Source organism: Triturus cristatus, chromosome 2_2 (assembly GCF_964204655.1).
Source record: "Triturus cristatus chromosome 2_2, aTriCri1.1, whole genome shotgun sequence".
Lineage (NCBI taxonomy): Eukaryota > Metazoa > Chordata > Amphibia > Caudata > Salamandridae > Triturus > Triturus cristatus.
Window position 1 is genome coordinate 978,098,493 of NC_140582.1, and position 27,790 is coordinate 978,126,282.

At 45.1% G+C, this 27,790-nt stretch overlaps 1 protein-coding gene across 1 annotated transcript in view; it reads left to right on the forward strand.

Annotated features, from left to right (window-relative positions):
* RAB28 (RAB28, member RAS oncogene family) overlaps nt 1-27,790 on the forward strand; it is a 712,831-nt gene that overhangs the window by 257,831 nt on the left and 427,210 nt on the right. Inside the window, exon 3 of the mRNA XM_085642409.1 lies at nt 3,098-3,186. Coding sequence (XP_085498535.1) covers nt 3,098-3,186 — 89 coding nt within the window. The remainder of the gene's footprint in view (nt 1-3,097; nt 3,187-27,790) is intronic.

The following is a 27,790-nucleotide window of genomic DNA, read 5'->3' on the forward strand; positions in this document are numbered from 1 at the left end:
TCTGATTATACTTATGTACTTACATATATATAGCTACTTATGCTAACATACCTATAGGAGCTTTGAGCCAGCCCTCTTTATTCATTTGTCTGTTCTGTCATTCACAGTTTGTCCCGCCCACTTCAGCACAAAGCATGAGATCAGACCACATCAGCCGTAGACTGACTCCACTCTGAGTGACGTCATTTTTCTCTTTCACAAGGAGCACATCCTCACACAGAGCGGTTCCCTCTAGTGCCAGGTCCTACTGTAGCAGCTTTTGGTTGAGGTGTATTTTTATGTGTTTCGGCGTGGGCCTGGCAGCTCCGCCACCAATAAAGTTTTACAAGAACCATGACAAAATACCAAACGTTGACAAAGGGCAGAGGCCGGCAGCCATTGCCAGACCTATTGGATTGCCAATCCCTGTTTCAAACAAGCATTTGCAATGCAAATAGGTCTTGCATTTGTGAGTTAGAGCTATTTACACTGTAAATGGCAATGTTTTTTATCTACACGTTTTATTTTTGGAGTGAATGTATGTAGTGTGCAAAATCCCTTGGAAAGGTCCTGCACTTCGTAATAAATATATTCAGAAAGACGCAAAGTGTGGATTGTGTCAACAATTTGTTGGCACATACCTCATGGGTGAAGTGCCGCCACACATGCACACCGTGGTGCTTTACTAATGCGAAACTCATTAATAAAAGTAGTGCTTACAGACTAACCATCGGGATCGAAGCATGGGAATCCGAATCCCGGCTTCTCTTTCATTTTCTAGACTAATTGACTCACTCGCCTGCATCTTGGTTATCCCCCAAACACTGGAAGGCAATGAAGTTTCCCAAGGGGGCGGGGGCAGAGGGGCTTCGGGGCTACATAAAAATGTATTAATTGCTAGTTGTCAAAGGTCGCCCGGTGCTATTAGTTAAAAGTGTGCAAATTTCATTAAGTTATTAAGAGTACTTTACGCGCATCTATGAGAAAATCGACATTAACTAAACAAAATGCCAGAATGCGTGTCAGTTTTCACAGTGTTTTAGACAGTACTGGTTGCTTAGTTTCATTGCATTAATTGTTGTATTTACTCTTTTACCCCATATCCAAATTAGGTTACCTAACCCCAAAGCCCTAAGCTGTTAAATGATCCATAGAAGGGAGTGTTTTACAGTTGAGCAAATGTGTCCAAATGTAATTTTGGTAGTGCCATGGAATAATCAGCCAATGAGGTACTCGATGAGCAGGTATTTAACTACACGTTCAAAACGTACGGTATTGTGGCTGTTGTTTGTTTGTACACAACCACCTCTCTGAATGTGTTTATTAACACAGAGCTTCAACAACCAGACAGTGCTCACAGAGGAGCGACTAAAGCACAGAACAAAATGTATTCATTTATCCTGAGTGTGAAGGCACCCGGAAGGCTAAGGTGCCCGCCCGGAGAGGCTAGGGATCCCAGCGCTACTACAGACTCTGCCGTACACCTCTGCACCAGCAGGACACAGCTCAGAATCTGCCACTTCTGCTAAGAATATGTGAGGAGGATGAGGTTGGGGCAGGCAGGAGTTGCTGGCAGATTTCCAGGTTATTGAAAGTGATGATTCTGACGTGAGGCAATGGAGACTGACTTTGTCTGTTTATCTGCACCAGTCTATTTCTCTACCATCTACCGGGCTCACTGTCATGTATCCATTCATCTCTCTTTGTTAGAGGTGCACGAGCCAATATATTAATTAACAGGTAGAGCCAGCCGGAGACGAGCCAAGCGTATACGAGCCGTGAAAATGATCGGCATGTTAATCATACAGTAAACATGATGTAAATGTGCGATAATGTCTCTTCAGAATTAAAAAAAGTGCATTTCTTTAGCGCGTCACCTCAGTACACAAGATTATAGCACTGAATTGAGAAGAAGTTATTAAAAGTGCTTGTTTTAAGCATGAGTTAAAACACTGCCGCTCCTCCTGCCCGACAACAATGCCATTTGTGAACTAAGAGGCGTCAGTTGCCATGCATACTCCGAATGTTGCCTAGAGTCTTATTATATTTAGAGTAACATCAAAATCTAGTTCATTAAACACGAGAAGTTTTTGTACAGCACGCATCTTGAACTCGCATATTTCTAGGCGGCAATAATAAAGATGAAAACGGAAGTGCTGGCAGGTGAGATAACACAAACGGGAGTGGGGGGCCGGGGGAGGGTGAGAAGTCACAGACTGAGGGAGGGGGCGATGGGGTGGGGAGACAGGGAAAAAAATAGTGTTAGGAGTAAAGGGGCCAATAGCCGTGGAAGGATACAAATGATGAATGAGGAGGGACTAGCGAGCCTCGAACCAATCGGAAGGCAGCATTTAAGACAAAAGTCAATGGGCAGCGAGTGGGCGGAGCTTCCACTAAGCTTCCACACTACATTATAGACTGCATGTCTTGCAAAGCGATGGCAGCGCATTTGCGCTGCGACGCTAGGGGAGATCTAAAATAAAATAGTGCCAGGAGTAAAGGGGCGAGACCTAAAAATTAAAGTCATTTTTCATTGATTGGCAAATTTGTATTCGTGCGGATTGTTCAGTGGAAAGTTTATGGATGGATGAACAGGTAATGGCTTAAATGAATCAGTGGGTAAGACCAACAGTGAGTACATGGCTGGCCGTAGTCATGTTGGGGGCGGGAGGCTTTTCTCTGCTCCTGCTGCCCACTCATCTGTCCTTATGCCGAATCCCTCAACCACTTTCAGCTAGCCGCATACATTCCGCAGCCATACGCCCATTCTTACAAACCTACGCAGAGAAACAAAAACCCGATCATCAATTGCCAAGCACTTTAGCCTTTTTGCTTTGTCACTGCTTGTTCTTGTTCATAAGTGCCATACCTGCCCAGCTTGGTATTTCAGAGTACATCACACCACTTAAGTTGTATAGGATGACTATGCAAACTGGCTGTTTTCCTATTCATATTATGAATATTCAATCACTGTTCTTGTAGTTCAGAGATTAAGCTTCAGTCTAGCCTGTATAATTAAGATCATTAAAAGCACAACAAATATTTGTCTTTGTTTATTGCAATCATACATTACCATCATTGATTTTACTTTACCTTCTTTCTTGTTTATATTTTTCAGGAAACTTGAACGTTACCCTTCAAGTCTGGGATATTGGAGGACAAACAATAGGAGGCAAGATGTTGGATAAATATATCTATGGAGCACAGGTAATCTTTGCAAGACTTGTAGCCTAGGTGTTCCATTTATAGAGATGGTGAAATATTTACACAAATTGTGTTACATGCAATTTGACAATGTCCAGAGGGCAGGGAGGTGGCTGGCACTTGAAATGCTTCAATGCTAAACTTAACATAAAAGGTGGCACTAAGGATTAGGAATTTAAATGTAAAGTTTGTACTGCTCTGTGCCCAACACAATTCATTGTAAAGCGCACTGGTTCAGTTCCCAAGGTTCTGGTCTTCTCTGAAGGATTGAATCCCAAGAACATTTCCAGTAAGGGTTAACTCGACCACTGTTCTTCACTTGAATTATTTTCAACTTTCCAGTGTTTTGCACCTAAGTGAGAACGCATCACCCTCTGTGACATGGTGCAAGCTCACATAGCTTTTGTAAGGGTTCCCCAGGGTCAACCTGTCAAAGTAGTGTCAACTACATGTGTCCGTCTTCACCGACGTTGCACACAGTAACAGCATAAACTAGTGATCCAGCTGCACACAGCCCGACTTGGAAACAGTGAATGGCGGCCGTCAGTACTCCAGGGGCGTAGCTTACTCAGTGAGGTTCGGGGGTGCGGGACTCCGATTTCACAGCTAAAAAGCAGTGGGCTGGAGGTTGAAGGTGTGCGATCACCAAGGTTCAGGATAGACTGTTTCCATGAGGAACAGGGTCAGTACTGATTTGCATTAGGTGGGGCTCTATCTAATGTGGCACAGTTGGCTCAAAACGATGGGTTGGAATGCTACTCTGAGGGATTACCACTGGTAAGACTATTTGCAAGCATTCATCCCATCACCTTTTTGGAATTTGATTGCCAGTAGTATGCGTGGAATCTTGAGACTGGCATAGCTTTCCATATACTTAAAATTGTATAATTACTTATATTTATATTGATTCTAATAGTCACATAATTATAGGGGCTGTGAGCCAGTCTTCTTCATTCATTCATCTGTTCTAGCCTTCATATTTTTCTTCCGCCCACTTCAGCACACACCATGGGGCAATGGGTCAGACTACTTCAGCCGTAGACCAACTCCACTATGAGTGGCAGCATTCTGCTCTTGTACAACGAGTGCATCCGCACACAGAGCAGTTTCCTTCATTGATTGGCGAATTTGTATTTGTGTGGAATGTTGAATAGATTTAGTTTATAGATGGGTGAACAGAAGGGTGCATGAATGAATCAATGGGTAAGACAATATGGGGCGGGGTGAGATGGATGACCATAGTGACGTTGGGGACAGGCTTTTGCCTGGCCCTGCTGCTTACTTATCTTTCCTAATGCTGAATTACTCAACCACTTTTACCAAATCACATACCTTCACAGACATACGCCCACCCATACAAATCCACATAGAGAAACATAAAAACGTGCGCAGCTTTCCAAACCTACTGCTGTCAACGTTTGTGAATGTCAAAAAGTAGTAAATTTGCACCCATTTATGGAGTACGTCTATGGGTGCAGATTTACTACATTTTTGGTAAACTAAGCACAATATATATTTAAGATTCTGATCCAAAAGTGAACAAATTTAAACCTTTTAGTGAAATGAAAACAACTATAGAAACCGACACCGACATAGCAGACCGGACTCTAGGCCTCCAGGCTCTACTACCAAAATGAGATTGAAGTTGAGGGGTGTCACACACCACATCCCCCTGGAGAAGCTACACCCCTGCCCATTCCATCTGGGCCGGATATTTCTCCCTGGAAACTCGTGACTACTTTCACATACAACACAATGGCCTGGAGTCCCTCACTTTAAACGATTTTAATTGCGCACACGCTTCTTCATCTCCACTACAAGAAGGCTTGATGGTAGAGTTGTCAAATCAGTGCATGTTGGCAGGGCTCCATGCTTCTAGTCCTCACCTTTTACAGGCCATTTTACCAAGTGACTGATGGCCCCATGTGCATACCCCGAGTCATAAATAGAGGACAGCGCATAGGCAAATTTAATATAGCGAACGGAGCCATGGGTTTGGCTTTACTCTAAGAGTCCCTGCATAAACCGAGCCAAGAAAACGTTTGGCATGTATGTCATGCGACAAACATAATATAAAATTGTAACACAATCTCTTGAATATTCATAAAAGTGTTTTTCCTTAACATGCAGAAGGGTTTCACATTAGTGCATCAGAATATATCACAACATAGACACACATTTATGAAAAGTGAACTCATTCATGCGTTGCCTCTCAATGACAATGCCATTAGTTAACTAAGAGACAAATCAGTAGTCCTGTAAAAGCCTCGTGGCCTAGGTTCCTATTGATGGAACAACATACATAATAGTCTATTAAATCAATCACAAGAGATGGTTGTAGTCTCCACATCCTGAACTCAAGCATTACAAAGTACGCTCATGTGATCACAACGAAAACAGAGGCTATTTGCCTAGGATCACTCAATTAAAACAAGCAGAGAAGCCGGCATCGGTTTTAGCTTATCTGGTTGCACATTATGAAAATCAGCCTTCAGATCTCTTTCTCTCTATTGTTAACATCACAGGTCCCTGTTTTTTCTTTCATTCTTTGCGTACAACGAGAAACAGTCAACCAGAGATAACAGACTTAACTCGGCTCCCAGCTACCGATCATGCATTTATTTGGGGGGCGAGGTGTCACACGTCAAGCTATCCCCCCCCCGAAGCTACGTCCGTGCATCTCTCGTTATCTGTCTGCAGCTCTTGCAGTAGCTCACAGAGTTGCAAAGTTAACGCATGCGTTATACACGGCACAATTTCCCTTTAAAAAGCTCCCTTGTCTCCGTCTTGCAGCAGTGGAGAGGTGCAGCACGAGGTAATGATGTGGCTGTATTACAGAAACTGGGCACTGTTGGAGAATACAAACTCACCACTTGTGCTGGATGTGTAATACAGATGAAACCGTATGTGCACCAGGGTAAAATGTGCACAAACTGCATGCTAATTTTCTGGGTTTATCCAGTCATGCTTTTTAAGCTGTACAGGAGTTGCATTTGACTTCACAATCTTGTGCATTTTCGTTCTGTACTAAGAACTAACCCGTAACATGAAGTCAGTAAAGAAGTTGCAAGCGGAGGTGCCATTTTTTTTGAACCATTGAAATTCTTGTTTCACAAATCTCATTATCTTTTGTAAAAATGTAATATGGCATGTACATTTGAATGCTCATTTGTATATGACTGTGTGTCACAAATCTTTAACTTACCACTCTCCTGATATATTAATAGACGTTGTGTAATAGCATAAACCAATGTGTGTTTTTTATTACGTTATTGCCTTTGTGCCACCCATCAAAGGGAGGCTAGGCCAGGTATTCACGGACATCACTGCCATGTGGTATTGCAACAAGTAGGACCGAGTGGGGTCTTGAATCCTGTGTCAGGAGACTCTGCACCTCTGGAGTTGGTTGGATCATCAGGGCGTTTCCCTGATTGTAAATCACCTGGTGGGATCCTTGAATGTCATTGCAGATGTGCTAAACAAGCAGCATCTTTCAGATCACGAATGCTGCCTACATCCTGAGGTGGTGCAGGGCGTCGCCCTGCAGGGGGGAGAACCCTGGATAGATCCTTTCTCCTCAGCTGAAAATGCGAAGTGCCAAATGTTTTGTGCGATCAACTGTCTGCAAAGACGCTTTCTAGTAGATGTAGTATGGCTGGAATGGGACACAGGATTTCTGTACACCTTCTTATCTCTGCCCCTCTTTCCCCAAGTTCTAAAAAATATCAGGAACAACCAGGCCCAAGTCATCCTAATGGCTCTCAATCGGGCCAGGAGGGTGTGTTACACAAAATATTTGGGAATGAGTATCTGCCCTCCGATCAGGCTACCACTTACAGAGGGTCTTCTGCCACAGGAGTAAGACAGAGTCCTTCACCTGAACCTGCGCTCTCTACACCTCCGTGCATGGAGTTTAATCGGCAACAATTGACTGCGTTTGATCTGTTGCCTGAAGTGCTGGATGTCATCCATGCCACCAGACTTCCTTGCACAAAGTCCATTTATGCTGGACGATGGGACACATTTTTGGCCTGTTGTGGTATGCGCATGTCTGGACCTCTACGAGCCAGCTGTCAAATGTTTGTTTTGTCATTGACCCAGCAAGGCCCTGCAGTGAGCACTTATAATGATTATTTGATTGCCGTTTGGCTTTTCTACATTTGTCAGCGGCCCTGTCCTTGCTAAATCACCTGTTGTGATGAAGTTTCTAAAGGTTTGACATGCAGTTTTTACTCCCAGACTGTGATGCCACAGTTGGACCTTAATTTGGTCTTCACATTTCTCATCTAAACAACATTTGAGCTGATGCATAGCTGCTCCCTTCATCTCTTCATTTTAAAGACTGTCTTCCTCATCACGATTACTTCAGCTTGACACATAAGTGAGCTTAAGGCACTGTCGATGCTACTGCTCTACACCACCTTTCTTCCCTGACAAAGGCACTGGGGCATCTTTTTTGCCCAAAGTTTTGACTTTCCACTTTAGGCAATCCATTATACTGCCAGTGTTTTTTCTCCACCTCACCCCTCGAAAGAAGAGGAGAAGCTTCATCAGTTGGAACTTAAAAGGCCTTTAATCTTTTATGTTGATTGTACCAAAGATTACAGAATGTACTTCCAGATTTGTGTGGGGTTTTACAAGATGAAAAAAAGGGGCAGGCTGTGCAGAGGAAGAGCCTATCAAGGTGGATAGTCCTCAGCATTAAAATCTGCTGTGCACTGGCCAAAAATCTGTTGTTGGAAGGTTTGAGAGCCCATTACTCCAGGCTAAGACTGCTATCACTGCTTTTGGCACGTGGAGTGTGTTGGATGGAAAAAGTATTTTGTATGGTTGAAGACGTGTACCCTTGTCATTAGTGCACAACTATACTGTTGTCTGGATCACTAATGCTGATGTTTTTGTCATAGGCGAACACAGATCATGCGTGTGCACCAGGACATAGGCCTGTCTCGCGTATTGCCGTCTTGTTGGACCCATAGGAGTGCCGAAAGCGCTACCCTCATAGTGGTGGAAGGCTACTGCCTTTTCCAGGAGTTAAGCAGCACGAGCGCGGTGGTGACAGCATACCGTGTTGTGATCAGTAGTAATAAACAGGACCTTTTTACCTTGTGTCACGGGAGTGAGGCCTACAGACTCATTCCCCTTTTTAAAAGTTCCGCTATTGTGTGCTTAATTCACCCTTGGCCTACATCAGGTAGAAGTGGAGTTCTGTGCAGCGCCGGAGAAGTGACTGTGCTGGATGTGTGTGTGCCTGGGAAGGGTACAGTACAGGACAGGGATAGAGCAGTACTGTGCAGCGCATGTGATGTTAGTGCATGTACTGAGTGTATGTATGCATGCGTGGAATATATTTCATAAAAGATGTAGTGCTGTGAAGTGCATGCGCAATGTGTGCATGATCTGAGTCTGTGTGCTTGTGTTACAATACATGATGGGTTAAGTGTTGTGCAGTGCGTACATGGAAAATGCTTGTGTGCTGGCAGAGTGTGTGTTTGTAAATAGCAAACCCTGGTTAAATATAGAAAAGCTTCAGTGCTGAACAGTGCGTGCAGACTGAGTGAGTGTGGTGAATGTATTTGTACATATAAAGGTACAATGCATGGAGGTATCAGTGCTGAACAGTAGTGATACTGTTAATGCACACTGAGTACGTGTGTCTGCAAAGGATCCTGGTCATGGAGGGTCCTGGGTTCCATTTTTTGGAATCTTAAACCTGCCTGGTGAAGACATGAAGAGGAGAGGAATCCCCCAGTCAGATTTACGGATTGCTTCATTCTAGTGAGCTGTGTGGGATACACACTGTACTGAAAAAGGAAGATATTCCCTTTACACTTCCAGACACGTCTCAGGAAGGAAGATGGGGCTGATAAGTGAACCTTAAACAGTAGGGCTGGAGATCTGGGATTAACCTTTTTGTTGCACATATCACTGTGGCTAACATCCAGGTGTGAAAATCTGACCCAATTGTGAAATCAGATTTTTGATAACTTGAGTAGAAAAGTGTATTAGAAAATACATACATAAATATTAGGATACCTAAGCCAAAACTGGCGTAAAACCACTTCTGCCATGTCTCACACTTTTAGAGCTTGAATATTTATCTTTGGCTGGGGTGTTGACAATACTGACTCAGAGGACAATGTCTTGCCTCTGGGCCCATGAAAGGCCAAAGTGTATTAATTGCTGACCATTTAGTAGGGATTACCTATCTGGGAGTGGACAGGAAGGTTTTCCCCAAAAATGAAATTGTTGAAAACCGTAGAATAATAAATATAAGTGAGAAAAATTAAACCTAGGTGACCAGATTTTCATCCGTAACTTTTTGCACTGAAAGACAAATTTGAAAATAATATACTGTTTAATCCATCATGTCTTTCTGGTTGCAGAGATGTATTGTCTATAGTTTGTCTGGTACGTAGCTGCTACCTAATCTGGTTTTTCATTATGCACTGACAAAATAATAATTCATGATAAAAATCTATTAAATAAAAATTGATTATGATGGAAAGCTGTGCATCTGTAAATGTGTCCAATACTCCAGGGTTTTGGATAGAGATTATTTTAACCACTCAGAATTCTTGATCACCCAATATGCCAGGTCATTCTGAGGGAGTTTTTTTTTACAAATTGGTATTTATGGGCATTCACTTGGAATACGTACTTTACTTACTTATGCCTACTACCCCTCCTGAGGTATAGGACATGAACCAGGATTCTCCAGCCATCTCTTTCCGTGGAGTTTCTTTCAATCTGACTGCAGATGTAACCCATCTCCCTGCATTCAATTGTTTCTTAATATAAATCGATTTTACCCCAAAATCTTGCAACTTTAAATACAACCTCTCCAATATCAGTATTTAATTATTCAGTAGATGCTTGACTTTGACTTCCAAATACCACAAAGGACTTCTCCACCACAAGTTGAGAGAACATCACCTTACTGTCCTTCGCTCTTTGGGAGGCAGTGTGGGGCACATGTAGGTCACTTCCTTAAGTGCCAGGAGTCTTGGGTCAATTGAGACAAAACACACTCTATCTCACCGCCTACTCTTTTTCCAAAACAAAGGATCAAATCATATGTGATCTTACTCCAAGACTCTGACATGATCTACCCTTCATTAAACACCAAAAATATGCCATCATAAACACCAAATATAATGGTAAAATATTAGCTGTCAGTTGTTTGAAGGCTCTATTTTAAAGTGTGAAATATATGTACCATGTACAGTTTACATAGATTTCTAATTGTAAGGGGATTCACAAAAATCTCTAACCGGACATTATGAAATCTAGGCAAATCGTAGATTTTCATCTGTGCCCTTCTGCTATCTTTACTTTGGCTTGAGAGTGGACTAGAAATGTTTGTGAAGTTGAAAGATGACATAGATATGACATTGTCCAAAAGAAAAGGAAAAGCTGGAACAAAAACATGATAGGATCTAGTTTCTTCAAAGACGAAAGGGATTACAAAAAGAGCTATATAGGAAACCCACAGATAGAGGCAGCTTTCATCCAGTTAGAATAATTTAATTCACAGGCAATCAATTTTAAAAACACAGAGTTCCCCGTAGAAATTTAGGTACAGACCATACCCAGAAGTGCATGTAGATTACAGATGAACTCATGAAAAACATTACCACAGAGAAAAGTGACAGGAACTTCGGATAGGAGAAAAATTGCATGGGTGTTACGATATTCAATGTTATTATGTAAAACAGTTGTAAAATATCGTCCAGTTTTACATCATGACATTATGCTTTCAAGGGTAATGAAGGAGAAAACCACATTTGCCTATAAGTCTTACTGTCATTTAAGCAGCATGGTCATTGCTACGAAAGATCAAATAGGTAATACGGACTAGAAAGTAGCTAGAAGGGTAACTTATCCCTATGTACATTGAGACTGCTTCACAAAAGCATTTGAGTACAGAAAGTAGTAAGAGAGGAGTACTCTTATAGGCCTTTGTGAATCATCTATAATGTGTTCACTGTCACAGTGTCATAAAATCAGGCAAAATATTATACCCACATTCCAGTTAGGAAATAACACTCAATTCATTTATCACATGGGATTTTACGATTTGTATAAACGTGGTAAAACGCCTATCTTGTTAGTTATATATTAGCAACATCTGGCGACCAGTGGAACAACGTTGAATGGAGCACAAAAGCCACATTAGCAAAAAAATAAATAAATATCCTTCACCAGCAATACATTTTATGACACAACGTCAGGGGCGGCTCCTTTGCTAAGGCGGAGGAGCATTGCCCCACTGCTCTTTGAGCAGGAAAAATAAAATGTTAATAACGTAATTACTATCATTTTATTTTTCTCAGGCTCAGGGCTAGGTTAGGGCGGGGCTGGAGGCAGAGGGGGGCGGGGGGGGAATAGATTGCACACTCCAAGTGCCCTTGACTGCTTGGCTGGCCGTCTTGGCCTGGCTAAACAGTCATGCGCACTTTGCATTTTCCCTGCATTACATAGCATGGTGGGGAACATGCCCGTACCCCCAGTCCCCATCTGAGTGCCGATCCGCTGTGCTCAGAACAATAACTACGCTGCATTGCAGCATTTTGATTGTCTATGAGGAGCCTGGGTGCTTCCTGGTTCCGGGGCTCGAGAAGCGGAGGAGAGACACAGATGACAGAACAGGAAAGTGGTATATTCATTTTTTTATTTTGTCCTCTGCCATCCCTCATTACCTGCCAGCCGCTACTGCACAATTTGGCAATTTAAACCAAAGCAAGTTTCCAGTATTAGAGGCAATGGAGTAAAACAAAGGAACACAGATCGAAATGTATGTTATAAGAAGATAAACATGTTGGATCGATTAGACAAGACACAATTTTTTCAAAGCAACTATATTTTATTTAAAATTTCAGACTGGTAATCAATTTTTATGTCTCAAGTTTTGATAAAACGTTTATACTTCTAGTATCCCACCTTTTTATCTTTATTCTTCTTTTTCTTTTTCTCTTCTTCAAAACTCATGTTTTGATCTCACATTACCATCCCTTTTCAAACTTATGTATTTTCTATTGCGAAACATGTATATTAATATTCCACTTAAACTGTTAAAGTTCACGTATTTGCATTTGCATTGTGTTTTGAATGTATTTTGCTATATGCTCAGTTAAATATCTTTTTAAAAGTTTACAAAAAGCTAATAAAACTGAGTGACCTATTTAAAAAACAATTTTTACAATATAAAATCAAAATGAAATATTTATAAACGTTTTAAATAACTAGAGCCTACGTTGCTGATGCTTTGTTTACTGCATAAAAAACCATTGAATATATCTTAATTGTTCTAGATGAAATGCAGGACAAAGGAGTAATGTATGTTTGAATGTCTTGAATTTCGCGATGGCACAGAGTCAATATTCGATTTTTCAACACTTTGTTTTTTCTTTTGGCTCAAGGTTTCTGCTAAGGGTAAACCCCCATTAGGTAGGTTTAGGAAACTGTGACAGACCATGGTTGGCAAATCACTTTCAGTATATATTTGTAGTTGTCATTCAGTAATATATTCACGAAGAAAAATCATTACCAGTACCAGTACCGACCTCCTACTGATCCGGCACTCATTCAGCATTAGATGCGGTCTCTGAAAGCATTAATTGTGTCCCAGTACATCAGATTGACATTTGAATTTTAAGAAAATATACACATTTTGTTACGAAATACTTGCATTCAAATTTTTTCTTAATATACATCATTTCCCCCCCAAAATCCTGTAAATTTAGATGAAACCTCTCAAATATCAGCATTTCATTCAGTAGATGCTTTACTTTGACTTCAAAATACCACAAAGGACCTCTCCACCACAGGTTGAGAGGACATCACCTTCCTGTATTGCAGAAAACATATACCTGTGCATCCTGGTCGCTGTTTTGTAAGAAATGTTATTGCCATTTAAGATAGTACAGAACAGAGAAAAAGAAAAATCATCAGCGGATAAGCTTACAGCAGAGAAATAAAGATAATGAAGACCAGTTCCAGACAGTCTGCACAGGTAGAATCAATCAATACATTAACTGCCGACTCATGACAAGGCAATTGTCCAGCTACCAAACACCCCCCCCTAATTGTATTAGTCAAGAAGACGAGATCCTTCCACGGTTCCCAAATCTTGCTGTACCTCTGAGGATCAGCCTGTGCTTCAAACATGGGTATTTCATGGTCCAGTTTTGGGGATGCCACATCGTACCAGGACTAAGCTAGGAAGCCTTAGCATGTCCATTTGTGTCAATGTTTTCTAAGAACATTTTAGTGAATGGATGCCACAGGCCAGTAGCCCTCTCCGAAAAGTGTTCTGACTACAGTGCAGTTCACCAGCTGCCACTTATATTGGAAGATCAATCTCTTCACCATCTGATATCGAAGAACGTGGTCAGTGTTGTGACTTTTACAAACAATTGCTGTTATCACATTATATGACTCGCCCCTGTCTTATGCCCATTAAAGCTAGGTGGGTCACAAAAGCTTGTCGTTCTAAAAACTGGGTTGTGGTTCTAAATCGTTTGAGAAGCACTGTCCTAAGATATGAAGCAGAGTGAGCATTAATGTATGTAGAATCGGCCAGCCCAAAACCTATACAAGAACTCTAAGAACTTCCTTCCAGAAAACCTGGATGAGTTTCTCACTCCCATGTGGTATGGAGAAAAGTACCAACACCAGTGTGACGTCTCAAACATGTTGTGAAAGAGTCCCTCTCCATTTTTGAAAGCAAGGTTTGAGTGTATCAAACCCTGCACAGGTCGTTTGTGTGACTGAGGTATGAGTAGAGACGGCTACCTTGTGAGGGACTATAGGGGCATTCTGTCAGTGTTTATCAAATAGAGTGCCACCACAAAGCCTCTTGCAGAGCTGAAAATAAATCAGGAAAATTATTAAGCAAAGGTCTATAGAGCCAGAAATCTTTCTTGACCACTATATCATAGTTTCAAGCCAGCTGCATTTTGAAGTTCCCTCAGCATCTTTCAAATATGGAGTAATGGTGTATCGGAAGAATTGGGATTTATGGAGTACAAAGTTACTCTATAACTCCGCACAAGAGACAAAGCGGAATTGAAGGAGCACATATTTGAACTGAGAGTTGCCAATAAGGTCCATTCAGAGAAACCCTAGAGAGAGACAATATGACACAAGCGAGACCCCACCCAGTGAGGCAACTCGCCAATCAAACTACCCTTTATCTTTATTATTTTAATTTTCATTTTTCATCATAATATACATAAAATACGACCAACATATGTTGTATACCAAAAGTACCCAACACATTATCATTTTCTAATTTCAGATATGTCTTTGTTCACTCCCGGTATTGCTTATATTAAGGTAACACAAATGTCATCACATACATGTTTAATGGGGACAATGATTCTAAATATGATGTATATCTTTAGTAAGATCACCTTAATGTTTTTGGTTCAATGCCTTACCCACCATTCCCGGTATTTGATTGCAAATAAGACATCAATGGTCCTCAATAGTCTTTTGGTCTTGATGTTATTGGTTGCTCCTCAGCATACAGTTCCAGTTGAGTCTTACAGTGTGCCATGTCAGCCAGCCATGCCATGCCGTCTTTGTAGGGCTAGATTTACTCCCCCAGTGTAGTGCCACTCTACGTTTTGCTAACAGTAAACTTACTGACAATAGTTTCTTATTCAGTAACCTGAAGTCTCTCAGTAGTCCCAGCAGACAAATCGCTGGAATGCACGCCACTTGCACTCCAGCCATCTCAGATAATGCGTCTGTGACCTGCACCCAGTACTGCATCACTTGTGGGCAGGACCATGTCAGATGTATGAAATCTGCCTCCTCGGCACCACAACGGGCACAGTGTGAGCTGCCTTTAACCCGTATCTATACAACTGCATCGGGGTATAGTACATTTGGTGTAGGAATTTAAACTGAATTATCTGTAAATTACAATTTGAAGTCAGTGGTCTTAATTGCTCACAGCATAACTTCCAGTCTTCTTCCCCTATGGCCTGTGGTAATATTGCATTCCATTTCGCCATTGGTTTCCCACCTCCCCGTGTCCCATCCTTCTGTGCTGCAGCATATAATTTGATAATAAGATGTTGACGCGTCGCACTGGAAAGCAGCACTTGCAGTGCCATGAGGGTAGGGGGTTCACTGGGAAAGTGTGGCTTGTGTGCATGCACTGATTCTTGGAATCGGTAGTTAAGGGTGAATAGTGGGGTGTAATCTTGCGGCGCCGTCACATCTTACAATGTCAAAAAGGTACCATTTATATATAAATCACCCATAGTGTGCAGTCCCGTCTCCTGTAACATCTGAAGCGATCTAGCCTTCTGTGTGACCATTATGTCCGGGTGGTGTAATTGAGACATCGCCGAGGCATGCAGCATAGCCCTCCCCGCCCGCCTAGCTAGTGCGCTCCAAGCCGTCAACGTGGTGTGCAATGTATTTATCTAGGTTCGGGAAGTCTTATTTTGTCTGTGTGATAGGATGGCCCTGAGTGGAATCTGGGCAGTGTCATCGTGCTCGATCGCCACATGGGGTATGAAATCATGCGTTTGCACCAGAAGTGCGCAAAGTGTGCCTGCGCGCACAGATAATATAATTTAAAATCTGGGGTGCAGAATCCTCTGTCCATGTATGGGAGGGTTAACACCTCCCAGCTGATCCTCGACTTCTTACCTGCCCATACCAGTGTGATTAAGAGGGAACACAGTTGCTTGAAGAAAGATTCGGACAGCGCTATTGGGGTGTTGATAAACGGGTATAGGAATTGTGGTGGTATTACCATTTTAGTGAAAGCTAGCCTATCTGCCAGGGAAAGTGGGAGTGTTGTACAGCATGCCACCCGATCCTTCATTCTGGACATTGCCTTACCATAGTTATCACATATCCCAACATTAGGGTCTCTATGCACCCACACCCCTAAGTATTTGACAGGACCTGTTGCCCACTCCAGCGGGAATTCAGTCTCACTGCACTGTGTAGCAGGTGTTAGTGTGAGAATTATAAATTTCGTCCAGTTAATACACAAGCTAGAGTGGTACTCAAATTTTATATACTCTTAAATTACGCTGGCCAGATATGAGGATGGTTCTCTAATGTATAACACCATGTCGTCCGCATATAATGAAATGTTCAGTGATCGCATGTGGATTCTGAGGGCAGTAGCAGCATGTTTCTGTCGAATTATGCAGGCAAGCTACTCCATCCTGAGCATGAATAGGAGTGGTGACAGGGGGCAGCCCTGTTGTATCCCCCTACAGACTGAAGGTATCTGATGTGTGGCCATTAACAAACACCCATGCTGTAAGGCATTGGTATAAGAGTCAAATCCATCTTAAGAATGACTCCAGCATTCCCATACAGCCTAGCACTGCGAACATATATGTCCACGCAATAGAGTCGAAGGCTTTGGCAGCATCTAATACCGCCGCTTGCAATGTGGACTCTACTTGATGTAGCAGCGCGAAAATAGTGCGTAAGTTTTGTGTAGTTGATCGAGCAGTTATAAAGCCTGACTGGCCTGGCAGCACTTAGTGGGATACCAGGGGCTGTAGACGCATTGCAAGTACCTTAGATAAAATGTTAGCATCTACATTATTAATGAGAGATAGTGGCCTATAAGATTGCGCTGGTCTGGGGCCTTATCTGGTTTTAGCAGTGTTACTGTGAGCGCTTCTCTCAGTGATGGCGGTAGTGTACGACTAAAGTAGGCCTCCCCATACACTGCGTGTAGCTGTGGGGCTAGCAATTCAGCATACTCCTTATAGAATTCCCCCATAATCCCATCTATGCCAGGGACTTTACCATTCGGTAGGGCAAGAATAGTTTCCCTAACGTCCTCGACTGTCACTGGCTGTGTTAAATATTCTATCTACCCTGGTGAGAGCCACTCTACAGCCGCTTCCTCGTAGTATTGTTCCAGTTCAGTCAACGATGCCGAGCTCTGTGGCTCATATAAACTCGCGAAAAATTTCCTGAAAGCATCCAGTATATCGGAGTTGGAATAAAATGTGGTGTCCTCATCATCCACCAAGTGAATAACGGGATCCGCGCCCCACTGCGGTTTCAGTTTTTGTGCAAGGCTGTGCCCAGATATCCTGCCTTAACAATACACTCGAGCAACATGATGCTTGGACATGAATTGTGACTCTTGTTCTGCAAGGGTCTCAAATTCTGCGAGGTGTTCCCTGATAGACGCCAGTGTGGCCTCTGTTGGTTGATATTCATATTCTCTCTCCAGGGAATTGAGCTTATCTTCAGTATTTTTTAACTGTGTTTGAATGGTTTTCAGTACCCCCACCTGTGTGCCTATACATGTCTCGCGAATTGATGCTTTGAAGGCTTCCCACAGAGAGCCCCGACTAGCTACAGAGCATGTATTTAATGCAAAGTATTCAACAATCGCTCTCTGCACCTTCTCTTTAAAGGCGGCATCCTGTGCCGCCGGGCAAAAACACCAAGTGAATTATGTAGGGGTTACATTCGGTAGTTTCAGCCATAGGAGGACTAGCGTGTGGTCTGATAATGTCTTAGGCAGGTGCTCTACCTCCTCTATCCACTGGCATACCTCAGTAGAAATGAGCCAGTAGTCTAATCTGGACCTCGTACCGTGGACCGAGGACACAGGTGTGCCCTCCTTCTGTGTAGGGTGCCTCAGTCACCAGGCATTGACCAGTCCGTACTCCTCCATCCCTACCCGGATCACCTTAGCTGCTTAATTCCCATGCCACTCTATATTTGCAGAGCGATCCTCCACTGGATTTACATATGTAGTTAGTTCGCCTCTCCAAATGACGTGGGTTGGTGAAGTGGAGAGCATCTGTCTCCAGGTTGTCGTGAAGAAATCCGGGTCATCTATGTTTGGTGCGTAAGTTTTGACTAGTGTGACATCAGCGCCCGCCAACATCCCTCGTGCAATTAGGAGCCTACCATGATTGTCTGCATAGTGAGTTGCAAGCGTAATGGGGACTTCACGTTTGATCAATAGTAGAACCCACCGTGAATACGTGGAGTAAGAGGAGGTAAGCCGACACGACACCCAACGGATGCCCATTGTGCAGTCCGAGCACCTATCCAAGTGTGTTTCCTGTAGTAGAGCCACATGTATATTGTGCTTATCTAGGAACCGGAGCACTAATCTCACCTTGCGGGGATCATTGAGGCCACGTATATTCCATTTGATAAAATGTATAATATCTCCTATGCGTGCCATATTGTCTTCTCGTACCGAGGGAATGGTGCATGTGTTTTATGATGTGGTAAAGGTCTGTCTCAGATGTGAGCCACCTGCTCTCCGGCGCGGTCCGTCAATGCTCTCTGCAGCATCCGTTTTCATTAGGCCAACGCAACGGCCTCGATTTACCAGCGCAGCCTGCAATGGCGCCCCGTCTCACTCCTCCTTTGTGTGTCATGGGGAAGGCTTCGCCGTCCTGAACTCACTCTCCTCCGCAGCTGTTCAAGAGGTCTTCTCTGACTTGTTGTGTCTCCAGCAGGACCTGCACAGCTTTTCTGGCCGTAGGCTCGGCTTCTGCTTCGCAATCTGGAAATTACTGTGGCCCAGGCACTGAACTTTAGCTCTCAGCCCGGCTGCTCCGATCTCTCCATCACCTCTCTGCGATGTTTCGGACTGCCCAATGAGTTTTACCCCTCGCAGACCACACTAGGCAGTTAAGGCCAGCATGGGGGGCATATTTCACACCAGTTAATGGAGGATGGGCGGATCGAAAAAGGATTTTCCGAACCCAGCCGGCAGAGCTGTACTAATGTGCAGCCATCTTGCCGTGGGCTCCGTTGCGCCCCTGCCAAACAACCTACTCTTTAAGTGGATTGTGCTGAGAGAGAGTCTTCTCAAAGTTTAAAACCTTGTTTGATGGCCGGTGGTAGTCTTATTGGCAGTAATGCAGGAGCAAACAGTCATCCAGCGCCCATTGTAGTTACATAAACATGGCTCATTTGAGGACCAAATTATTAATTATTGATAACTAGGTGAGAGGCATTGTAATAGGAAACTATGTCCATCATGGTTGAAGCGTTCATCGTAGAAGGACTTGAAACATTTCTTCAAGTAGATTCTCAGAATCCTGTCCTTTACCTATAGATGACCCTGGAGCAATGCTGTGTTCAAAAAGCGAATAGGGGAATATGATATGGGTAATTCAGAATGGCATAGAGCTGTTTTGCAGGGAGAACATTTTAGGGATGGCCTCCAACACAGTAGAGACCACAGAATTGAGGACCAGTGATTCAGATCCCATTGAATGGAGTCAAGAGATGGTGATAATGTTCTGGATCTACCACACCGTTTGTGAATGCATATACCAACATGCATTGGGCGAACTGGGACAGACTTGCCAGCCAGTGTGCCACTCCACCCATATATTGATTATAACAGGCATGGCTTATTGGCTTATTACGGAAGCCAGTGATGTGGTTTTTGGAGCCCAGGATTAGCACCTGTGAGCTGTGCTGCCACTGTTCTATGAATATTACTGTAGCATGGCATGCCCTTTTCCCAACCCCTTCCCCAAGACTTACCCTTCGAAAATATGAAAAAGAGTCAAGCGTTAACAAGCACTGGGCTGTGCTTGGACTTGCAAGAGACCACTTGTCTACAGCGAGTAAAGACACTGAGGGGACTATATGTACCTGGATGCATTAAGGACAATTAGGACTGTATTTTGAGCCACTGTAACAACTCCACCCCTTGAATTAATTGCAGCAAACTCCTGCTCATTAGAGGAGCTTGTGGTTTGGTTTCTGGAGCCTGGGGTTAGCCCTTGGGAGCTGTGCCTTCACCAAGACTTAACTTATGAACCTCCTGGTCAAAGACCCAGCTCTGTGCCAGTGCAGCTCCGCTGACTGAGCCTCCACCGCTGCCCCTTCCACCTCTCTGTACTTAGGGGTTTGAGTCAGTCTCTTGTGTCCCTGTGCCCTTGTGGTTATTCTCTGTTGCTTTAATTTTAATTGTATTTGCCTTATTTCTTTTTAGTTTATTTAGCTCCCTGATCCTCTTCTGCTTCCATTCCTGTCCCGGCCCACCCTGTCCGTTTTTCGCCGCTGCTGCCCCTGCGGCCCCTCCCTCTGCTGGTTTCAATGTCCCGCCTCCCAGCTGCACTCCCCTCCCCCTTCCATTATTTAATGGCGACCGCTGCGCAGACGTCTGAGCAGGACCTCTGACCCCCTAGTCAAAGACCTAGCTCTCTGTCCGTGCAGCTCCGCTGACTGAGCCTCCGCCGCTAACCCTTCCACCTCTTTACAGGTAGGGGTTCAAGTCTGTCTCTTGTATCTCTGTGTCCTTGCGGTTATTCTCTGTTGTTTTAATTTTATTTGCCTTATTTTTTTAAAGTTTATTTATCCCCCTGATCCTCTTCTGCCTCCGTTCCTGTCCCCACCCTCCCTGCCCGTTTATCGCCACTGCTGCCCCCACGGCCCCACCCCCCCACTAGTTTCCCACTCCCGCCTCCCAGCTGCACTTCCCTTTTCCTATTTAATGGCATCCTCTGCGCTGTCCCGCACAGCAGGCACGCCGCTGGTGCACCAAAGGCGCTCCAAAGGCAAGCCTGCCTGCGCCCGTCCGCGACCGTACAGCAACCAGCACCAGGGACCCTGGTTCTCCAACCCCCCACCGCTACGAATCAGCTCCCCTCCTCGCACTCAACCCTAGTAGGAACAACAACTGCCAGCTGTCGACTCCAAATACCACCCATGGCCAGTTTTCCTGTCGCCGAACTTTCACCCCCTTCTGCATCACCACGGCCGCCGCCCCAGTGCCGGACATCAACACCCCCAAAAACCCTGAAGTACATCCTCCTCAACGTGTGCTCCCTGCACAGACATGCCGTAAAAATCTGGGACCTTCCTGACACCCTCTCGCGAGACGATGCCTTCCTCACGTAAACCTGGACCAATGCCTCCTCCGCCCCTGACATCGCTATCGCCATTCCCGACAGCTACAAGATCCTGAGGAAGAACCGCCCCAACCGCAAAGGAGGAGGACTTGCCATCGCACACAAGAGCTCCCTCCGACTCTCCAGCATCTCCACGAGCGACTCCTCCGCCACCACCGAACACCTCCACTTTCCGGATCCAGACCAGCCCTAGAACTACACGATGCAGCACCCTTGCCTACAGACCCCCCGGACCTTGCGCTTCGTTCGCCGCTACCATTGCTGACATCATCACATCACTTGCCATCGCCTCAATGAACTACATACTCATCGGAGACCTGAACTTCCACCTCGACAACCTCAGCAGTCCCAACTCCACCGCCCTCCTGGACAACCTCGCCAACAACGGACTGAAACAGCTCATCACCACCCCTACCCACAAGGCAAGACACACCCTAGACCCCATCTTCGCTAGTGGAAACAACATCCTCTTCAGCCACACCACGCAGCCCCTCTGGACGGATCATCACTTCTCTTTCAGAACTGCCACCACTCTCAAACCCACTCCGGGCCCCCGCAAAGGAACTGAAGCAAGGTCACCAAGGAGCACCTCAACTCCACCCTCATCCACGACCCCCCCCCGCCTCGACCGCTGGATCGCCAACTGCGCAAACTTACTCGCACCCCTCCGCAACACCGAGAGACAACGCCCCCTTAAGGCCACCTGGTTCACCACCGACCTTCAAGAAGCCAGGCGCTCCTGCAGATGGCTCGAAAAATGATGGAGAAACAGCAAGCCCTTGGAAGACCTGACCACATACAAGAACGCCACCAACTCATAAGATCCACAAAGAAGACCTTCATCCGGGAGGAAATACTCTCCAACTCCAGCAACTCGAAAGAACTCTTCAACAGCATCTAGCAATTCACCAAACCCCCCCAGCGAAGCCTCGGACGTCACTCCCTCCCAGGACCTCTGCAATAAGCCTGGCTCCTACTTCCACCTGAAAATCAAGGCCCTCTACGACAACTTCAGCGAGCAGACCCCAGAAACCACCCGCACCTCTAGCGACAACAGCCTGCCCGCCATCACCTCCTGGACCCCGGTCAACACCGAAGATACCACAACCACCATGAAGAGCACTCACTCAGGAGCCCCCACGGACCCCTGGCCCCCGCACATCTTCCACAGAGCTGCCACCGCCATAGCGCCCGAGCTACGACGCACCATCAACGCCTCCTTCGAATCCAGCACCTTCCCCGATGACTGGAAGCGCGCAGAAGTCGAGTCCCTCCTCAAGAAACCCACTGCAGACCCTACGGACCTGAAGAACTACCGACTCATCTCTCTCCTTCCCTTTGCAGCCAAAGTCACTGAGAAGATCGTCAACGCCCAGCTGACAAACTTCATTGAAGAGAACTCCATCCTCGACCCCTCCCAATCTGAATTACGCAGCACCCACAGCACCGAGACTGCCCTCGTCGCTGCCACAGACGACATCCGCATGCTACTAGACCAAGGCCACACCACAGACCTCATCCTACTCGACCTCTCTGCAGCCTTCCACACCGTCTCCCACCTCACTCTTGCAGCCAGACTCCACGACGCAGGAATACAGGGAACCTCCCTTGACTGGCTCCACTCTTTCCTTGCCGACAGAACCCAACGGATCAGACTCCTGCCTACATAGATCACCTGTGGAGTACCACAAGGATCATCGCACAGCCTCTCACTCTTCAACACCTACATGGCCCTCCTCGCCACCATCATCAGACAGCACAGACTCAGCATTGTATCCTACACCGACGACACCCAGCTCATCCTCTCCCTCACAAAAGACCCCGAAACTACCAGACTCCGCTTCCAAGAAGGTATGCAAGACATCGCAGCTTGGATGAGCAGCAGCTGTCTGAACCTAAACTCGGAGAAGACAGAAGTCCTCGTATTTGAAGCCACCCCCTCAGCTTGGGACAACTCCTGGTGGCCCTCCCCCCCAGCACCCTCCCCACCCCCACGGACCACGCCCGGAACCTCAGCATCATACTAGACTCCTCTCTCACCATGACCCATCGCCTCCACCTGCTTCTATACCCTCCGCAAGACCTTCAAGTGGATCCCCCCCCCGAAGCCAGAAAGACCGTCACCCACGCACTCATAACAAGCAGACTGGACTACGGAAACACCCTCTATGCAGGAATCAACAAATCGCTGCTACGAAAACTCCAGACCATCCAGAACACCGCGGCCAGACTCATCCTTGGCACCCCACTACATGAGCACATCACCCAGCACCTGCGAGACCTCCACTGGCTCCCCGTCAAAAAGAAAGTCACATTCAAGCTACTCACCCACGCCTACAAATCCCTCCATAACACTGGACCCAAATACGTCAACGAAAGAGTCTCCTTCCACATACCCAAAGGAACCTCCGCTCCGCCGACCTCACCCTAACAGAAACCCCACGCATCCGCAGATCCAGAGCGGGTGGAGAGACTTTTCCTACACAGAAGCCAGAGCCTGGAACGAGCTCCCAGTCAACATCAGACGCACCCCTACTCTGCACACCTTCAGGAAGAGCCTCAAGACCTGGCTCTTGTACAAGATCGAATTTTAAATATCTTCCAGTCAAAATGTTGCAAACCGAATACATACTACTAGAGTATCATATTATAGTTTATTTTATATTCTTAACTCCACATCTATTTAATAAATAGAGCTTTCTGATTGGCCCAAAGAGCTTTAATTCCCTTGGGTCATCTTGCTCCCACTGGAGACAGACTCCACAGGAGCAAGCAATCTGACTGGCTGCCAGCAACATGAGAAAGATGTTGCTGACAGCAATTACAGGCCTTGATGACTTAGTCCCCTGGACTGAAGTAAAAAAAAAAGAAAATGGTATAAGGGGGTAGGGTAGGGATACCCTGACACCTTAGTCCTCATGTGCTAAAAACAAAAACAAAAATCGGCCAAAATGCCATGATCCCGTAGTACTCCTGCGGTATAAAAAAATAAAGAATGACGCCGTGGCCACATTGATTAAGTTTCTGCCCTGAGGAGCCCATCCCCGGGGCTGTATTCACGAAGGGAAGTTGGGCTGCGTGGCCTCCATCCCCGAGCCATTTAAAGGCCCCAAGGCCGAAATTAATTTATATGGGGAGGGAGACTGCACAGCCCCCCTCCTTCAGCCTCTAAAGGCCCTGGGGGGCCCACCGCCATGGCCAAAAGTTTACAAAATTGGGGGCATGCGGCCCCCCTCCCAGAGCCATTAAAGGCTCTTCTGTGGGGCCGATTACTTATATAGCGGTTTTCACGCAGGAAAGCTTGTGTTTGCTCCTGTTTGGCTAGAGCATTTTTAAATATCCAACTAAGCGGGAGTAAACACCAAGTCCCCAACCAGCGGGCGGTAGCTTTAAAAATGCTTCCACCCGCTTGGAGCAGACTATGATCTGTTTTCCTACCCTCACTTATGCAGGCAGGGAAACAGATCAAAATATTGCTCCCGTCTGCAGGGAGCAACATTAGTAGCTGCTCCCTGTGGTTGAGGGCAATGCCGGATACCGCTGCATGCGGGGAGCCGGCTGGGCCTTGGGGGCCTTGGGGCTTCCCCCGCGGCCCCAAGGGTGGGTGCCCTTGATGACGAGCTGGGCACCCACCTTTAATAGTATGGCCCCCCTTTTAAAATTGGCCCTGTAGGATGGGGTCCCCTGTGCCTATAGAGGCTTGGAGAGGAGGCCACGTAACCACCCTCCCCTATTTTTTCATATATGTACGGCCCTGGGGGATGGTATCCCCAGGTCCTAAAAAGGCTCGTGGGGGGGGGGGGGCGCGCACGGGCCCCTCCCTCTTTTTACATATATGTATGACCCTGGGGAATGGGGTCCGCAGCGCTTAACAAGGTTCTGGGGGTGGGGTGAACCATGAGGCTCCTCTCCCCTTTAAAAAACAAAAAGGCCCTATGGGATATGGTCCCCAGGGAAAAGCCCTATGGCCAACCCCCTGCTGAGCACAGCTGTAGGCTGGGTGCAGTGTGGGATTGGCTGCCTTTGTGGGGGTTGGCCACAGGGCCTGGCCGCAGGTCAGGCCTTGTGACCAACCCCCCACTGCACAGGGCCGATGACAGTTACAATTATGTCATTTGAGATGTTATAAATGATGTCCTAGAACGTCATGAGTGATGTAATATGTGGGGTCATAAGGAGTGCATGGTGGGGATGCAAGCAGCTCTCGTTATAGAAAAGATTAGATTCCTCTGCTCTGGGAGGTCTTCTAAATGATATCACTTAGGAGGGATAATTCCACAATGAAGACCTCTGTTTCAGATTCTCTGTATAGGACCAATGAAGTTTGGAATAGTACCCATGAATGTAGTCACTTTATCTTCATAATTTCTGATATTAATCCCCTCTCAATCCTTGATTGACCCAATTCTCCTGCTTTCTTCTTTGTGTCTACTTAACTACACCGTCATTATGCTGGCCTTAGTTCCACATTTGTATACCTTTTCTTTCCTCCATTCTAATGTTCTTTGATGTCCTCTGTAGCTAGAGCTCTGTGTTCTGTCCTTCAGGGAGATAACATCAGCTTTAAATAATGTCCTCTTCCAGCTCTCTTATCTTTTGTGAGCTATATTTGTGTGTGATCAGAGACATGTATTGTCTTTGGTTGCCTGTTGTATATGCCTCCTGGGAGTCTACCAAGCCCTCATTTTCTCTAGTGCATTTTGAAGTTGGAGCAATGTGTAGTTATTTCTTTTAAGCGATATACCACTTCTTGTTCGCAGACGTACAATGCATTTAATTGTTAAGCACCTCCCTTGTTTCGTGTGGTTATCCCCATTAGTCATCAAAAAAGGGCAGTGAACTGACATCCTTCTACCCAAACGTTAAGTGTTTGCTGTTGGGAAAATGTCATTAGCAGGTTCAAAGAAGTAATCTGTCCTAGAACAGAAAGTGTAAGCCATCGAAAAATAAAGAATATTAGAATATTGTTTATCTTGTGCAAGCATCTGTCTCGTAACATCCCTTAAACCCATTGCTTCTGCAAACTTAGCTCTAATCAACAAGGTGGAGTCACGTGCCTTGGCCAGGAGATGCCTTATCCCCCTTAAGGTATCTGTCTGGAGCTTAGGTGGAGTATGAGTTATACAGTTACTCTGTCTTTTGCCGAAGGACCATAGAAAATAAAATTTCTGCCATCGAGTTCCAACCATTTTCATGAAATAAAAACACACCAGACGTAGGTTCATATATCACTATCCCTTGAACTCCCTCATGAATCCTTTATGTTCCAGTAGCTTGTATTTAGTTAGCCCTCTCAGTTATGTGGCATTTGATCCCTAACGTGGGTCATTAGAAGCAATACGAACTTGTGCTTGTCATTAAGATGAAACCGGTCACCAAGCTGTGCGTAGTTTTATTACCCCGAGCAGTAACATTACTGACATTATAGTTCGGGCAGACTTGAATCATCTTAATCCTCACCCCACAGTAATCCAAGAGTTTGTCTATAAGTATCTTGCGCAAGCATCATAAGTGTGACTGATGCAAAAGCAGCTGTCCATCACAATTCTCTTTCACTGTGATTTTCTAACTGCCCACCACCCCAGTTTGCATGTTGTCTGTTTCCCTAACTAACCTAAAAAGATCACTGGGTCAATGAAGAAAATCTAATTTTCATCAGTCATGATATTTAACTTTGTTAAGACCAGTGGCATATATTTAAGGTGTAAGCCTCCATGCTTTCTTTTCACCTCAGTGAAGGACCCCAGTGTAGTCGCAGAACCACCAAAATGTAATCTGAAAAGATCAGTTCCTGTATCTCAACAACTTTGAAAGTGCCGTTCTGCCTTGCCTGTTTTGGAATTTTATCCACGTCTTTGTAATTCATCAATTTTGCAACTTTGTGCCTCAAAGCAGTCTCAAGCAATGAAGGAGGTACAGAAACCATTCTGTGCTTTCAGTAGAGAAAATGTGTGATAAGCCATCCAGCACCATCGTCTTATGGAGCAATATCTCCAAAATGAGCTCAATACTGGACCCTTCTGTCTTTTCAGTGAGACCCACTAGCCTGATTTTACTTCAGCAGGAACTTTCCTCAGCGTAACAATATACTTGGAAACAGACTTTCTCCTGCAGATCAATGACATTTTTTCATATATCAGATACTTAGGATTTAACAGAATCCAGTACTGTCTCAGTGGTTCCCACTCTGTCAGAAATGATAAGTGTCTGAGTCTGAGTAGCCCACCATCTAGTGCCATGGTATTGCTCGTGTTCTCAATTATGGTGCTTATTTTCTGAATTACCAATGCTATATGTTTCAGCCTGTCATTCATATGCATACTTCCCATCGTTGGATTTTCAACCCTTGGGAAGTGCCAAATTATGGGGCTTTCATTGCGATGGACATTAAATTATGTGTTGATGACCAACTTGCCTACCGTGCTTCACAGTCTTGAACAGTTGACACACAAGCTTTAAATGAGAAATTTGATATGACCTGTTTTATTTATATGCATTAGATGAGTAGGGAGTACAAACCTACAGTTGTAACTGAAGATAGACTTGCATAAGAGGAGAGGGAGTATATGCAAGCACAGAAATGTATTAAGGGAGAACTATTAAAAAATATAATTGGACACCAGTGGCGGTTTGGCGTCCAAATGCAGGCGGAAAAACTGCAGAGATAACCAGTTTAGAATTTTAAAAATGTGTGGTTACGCTTA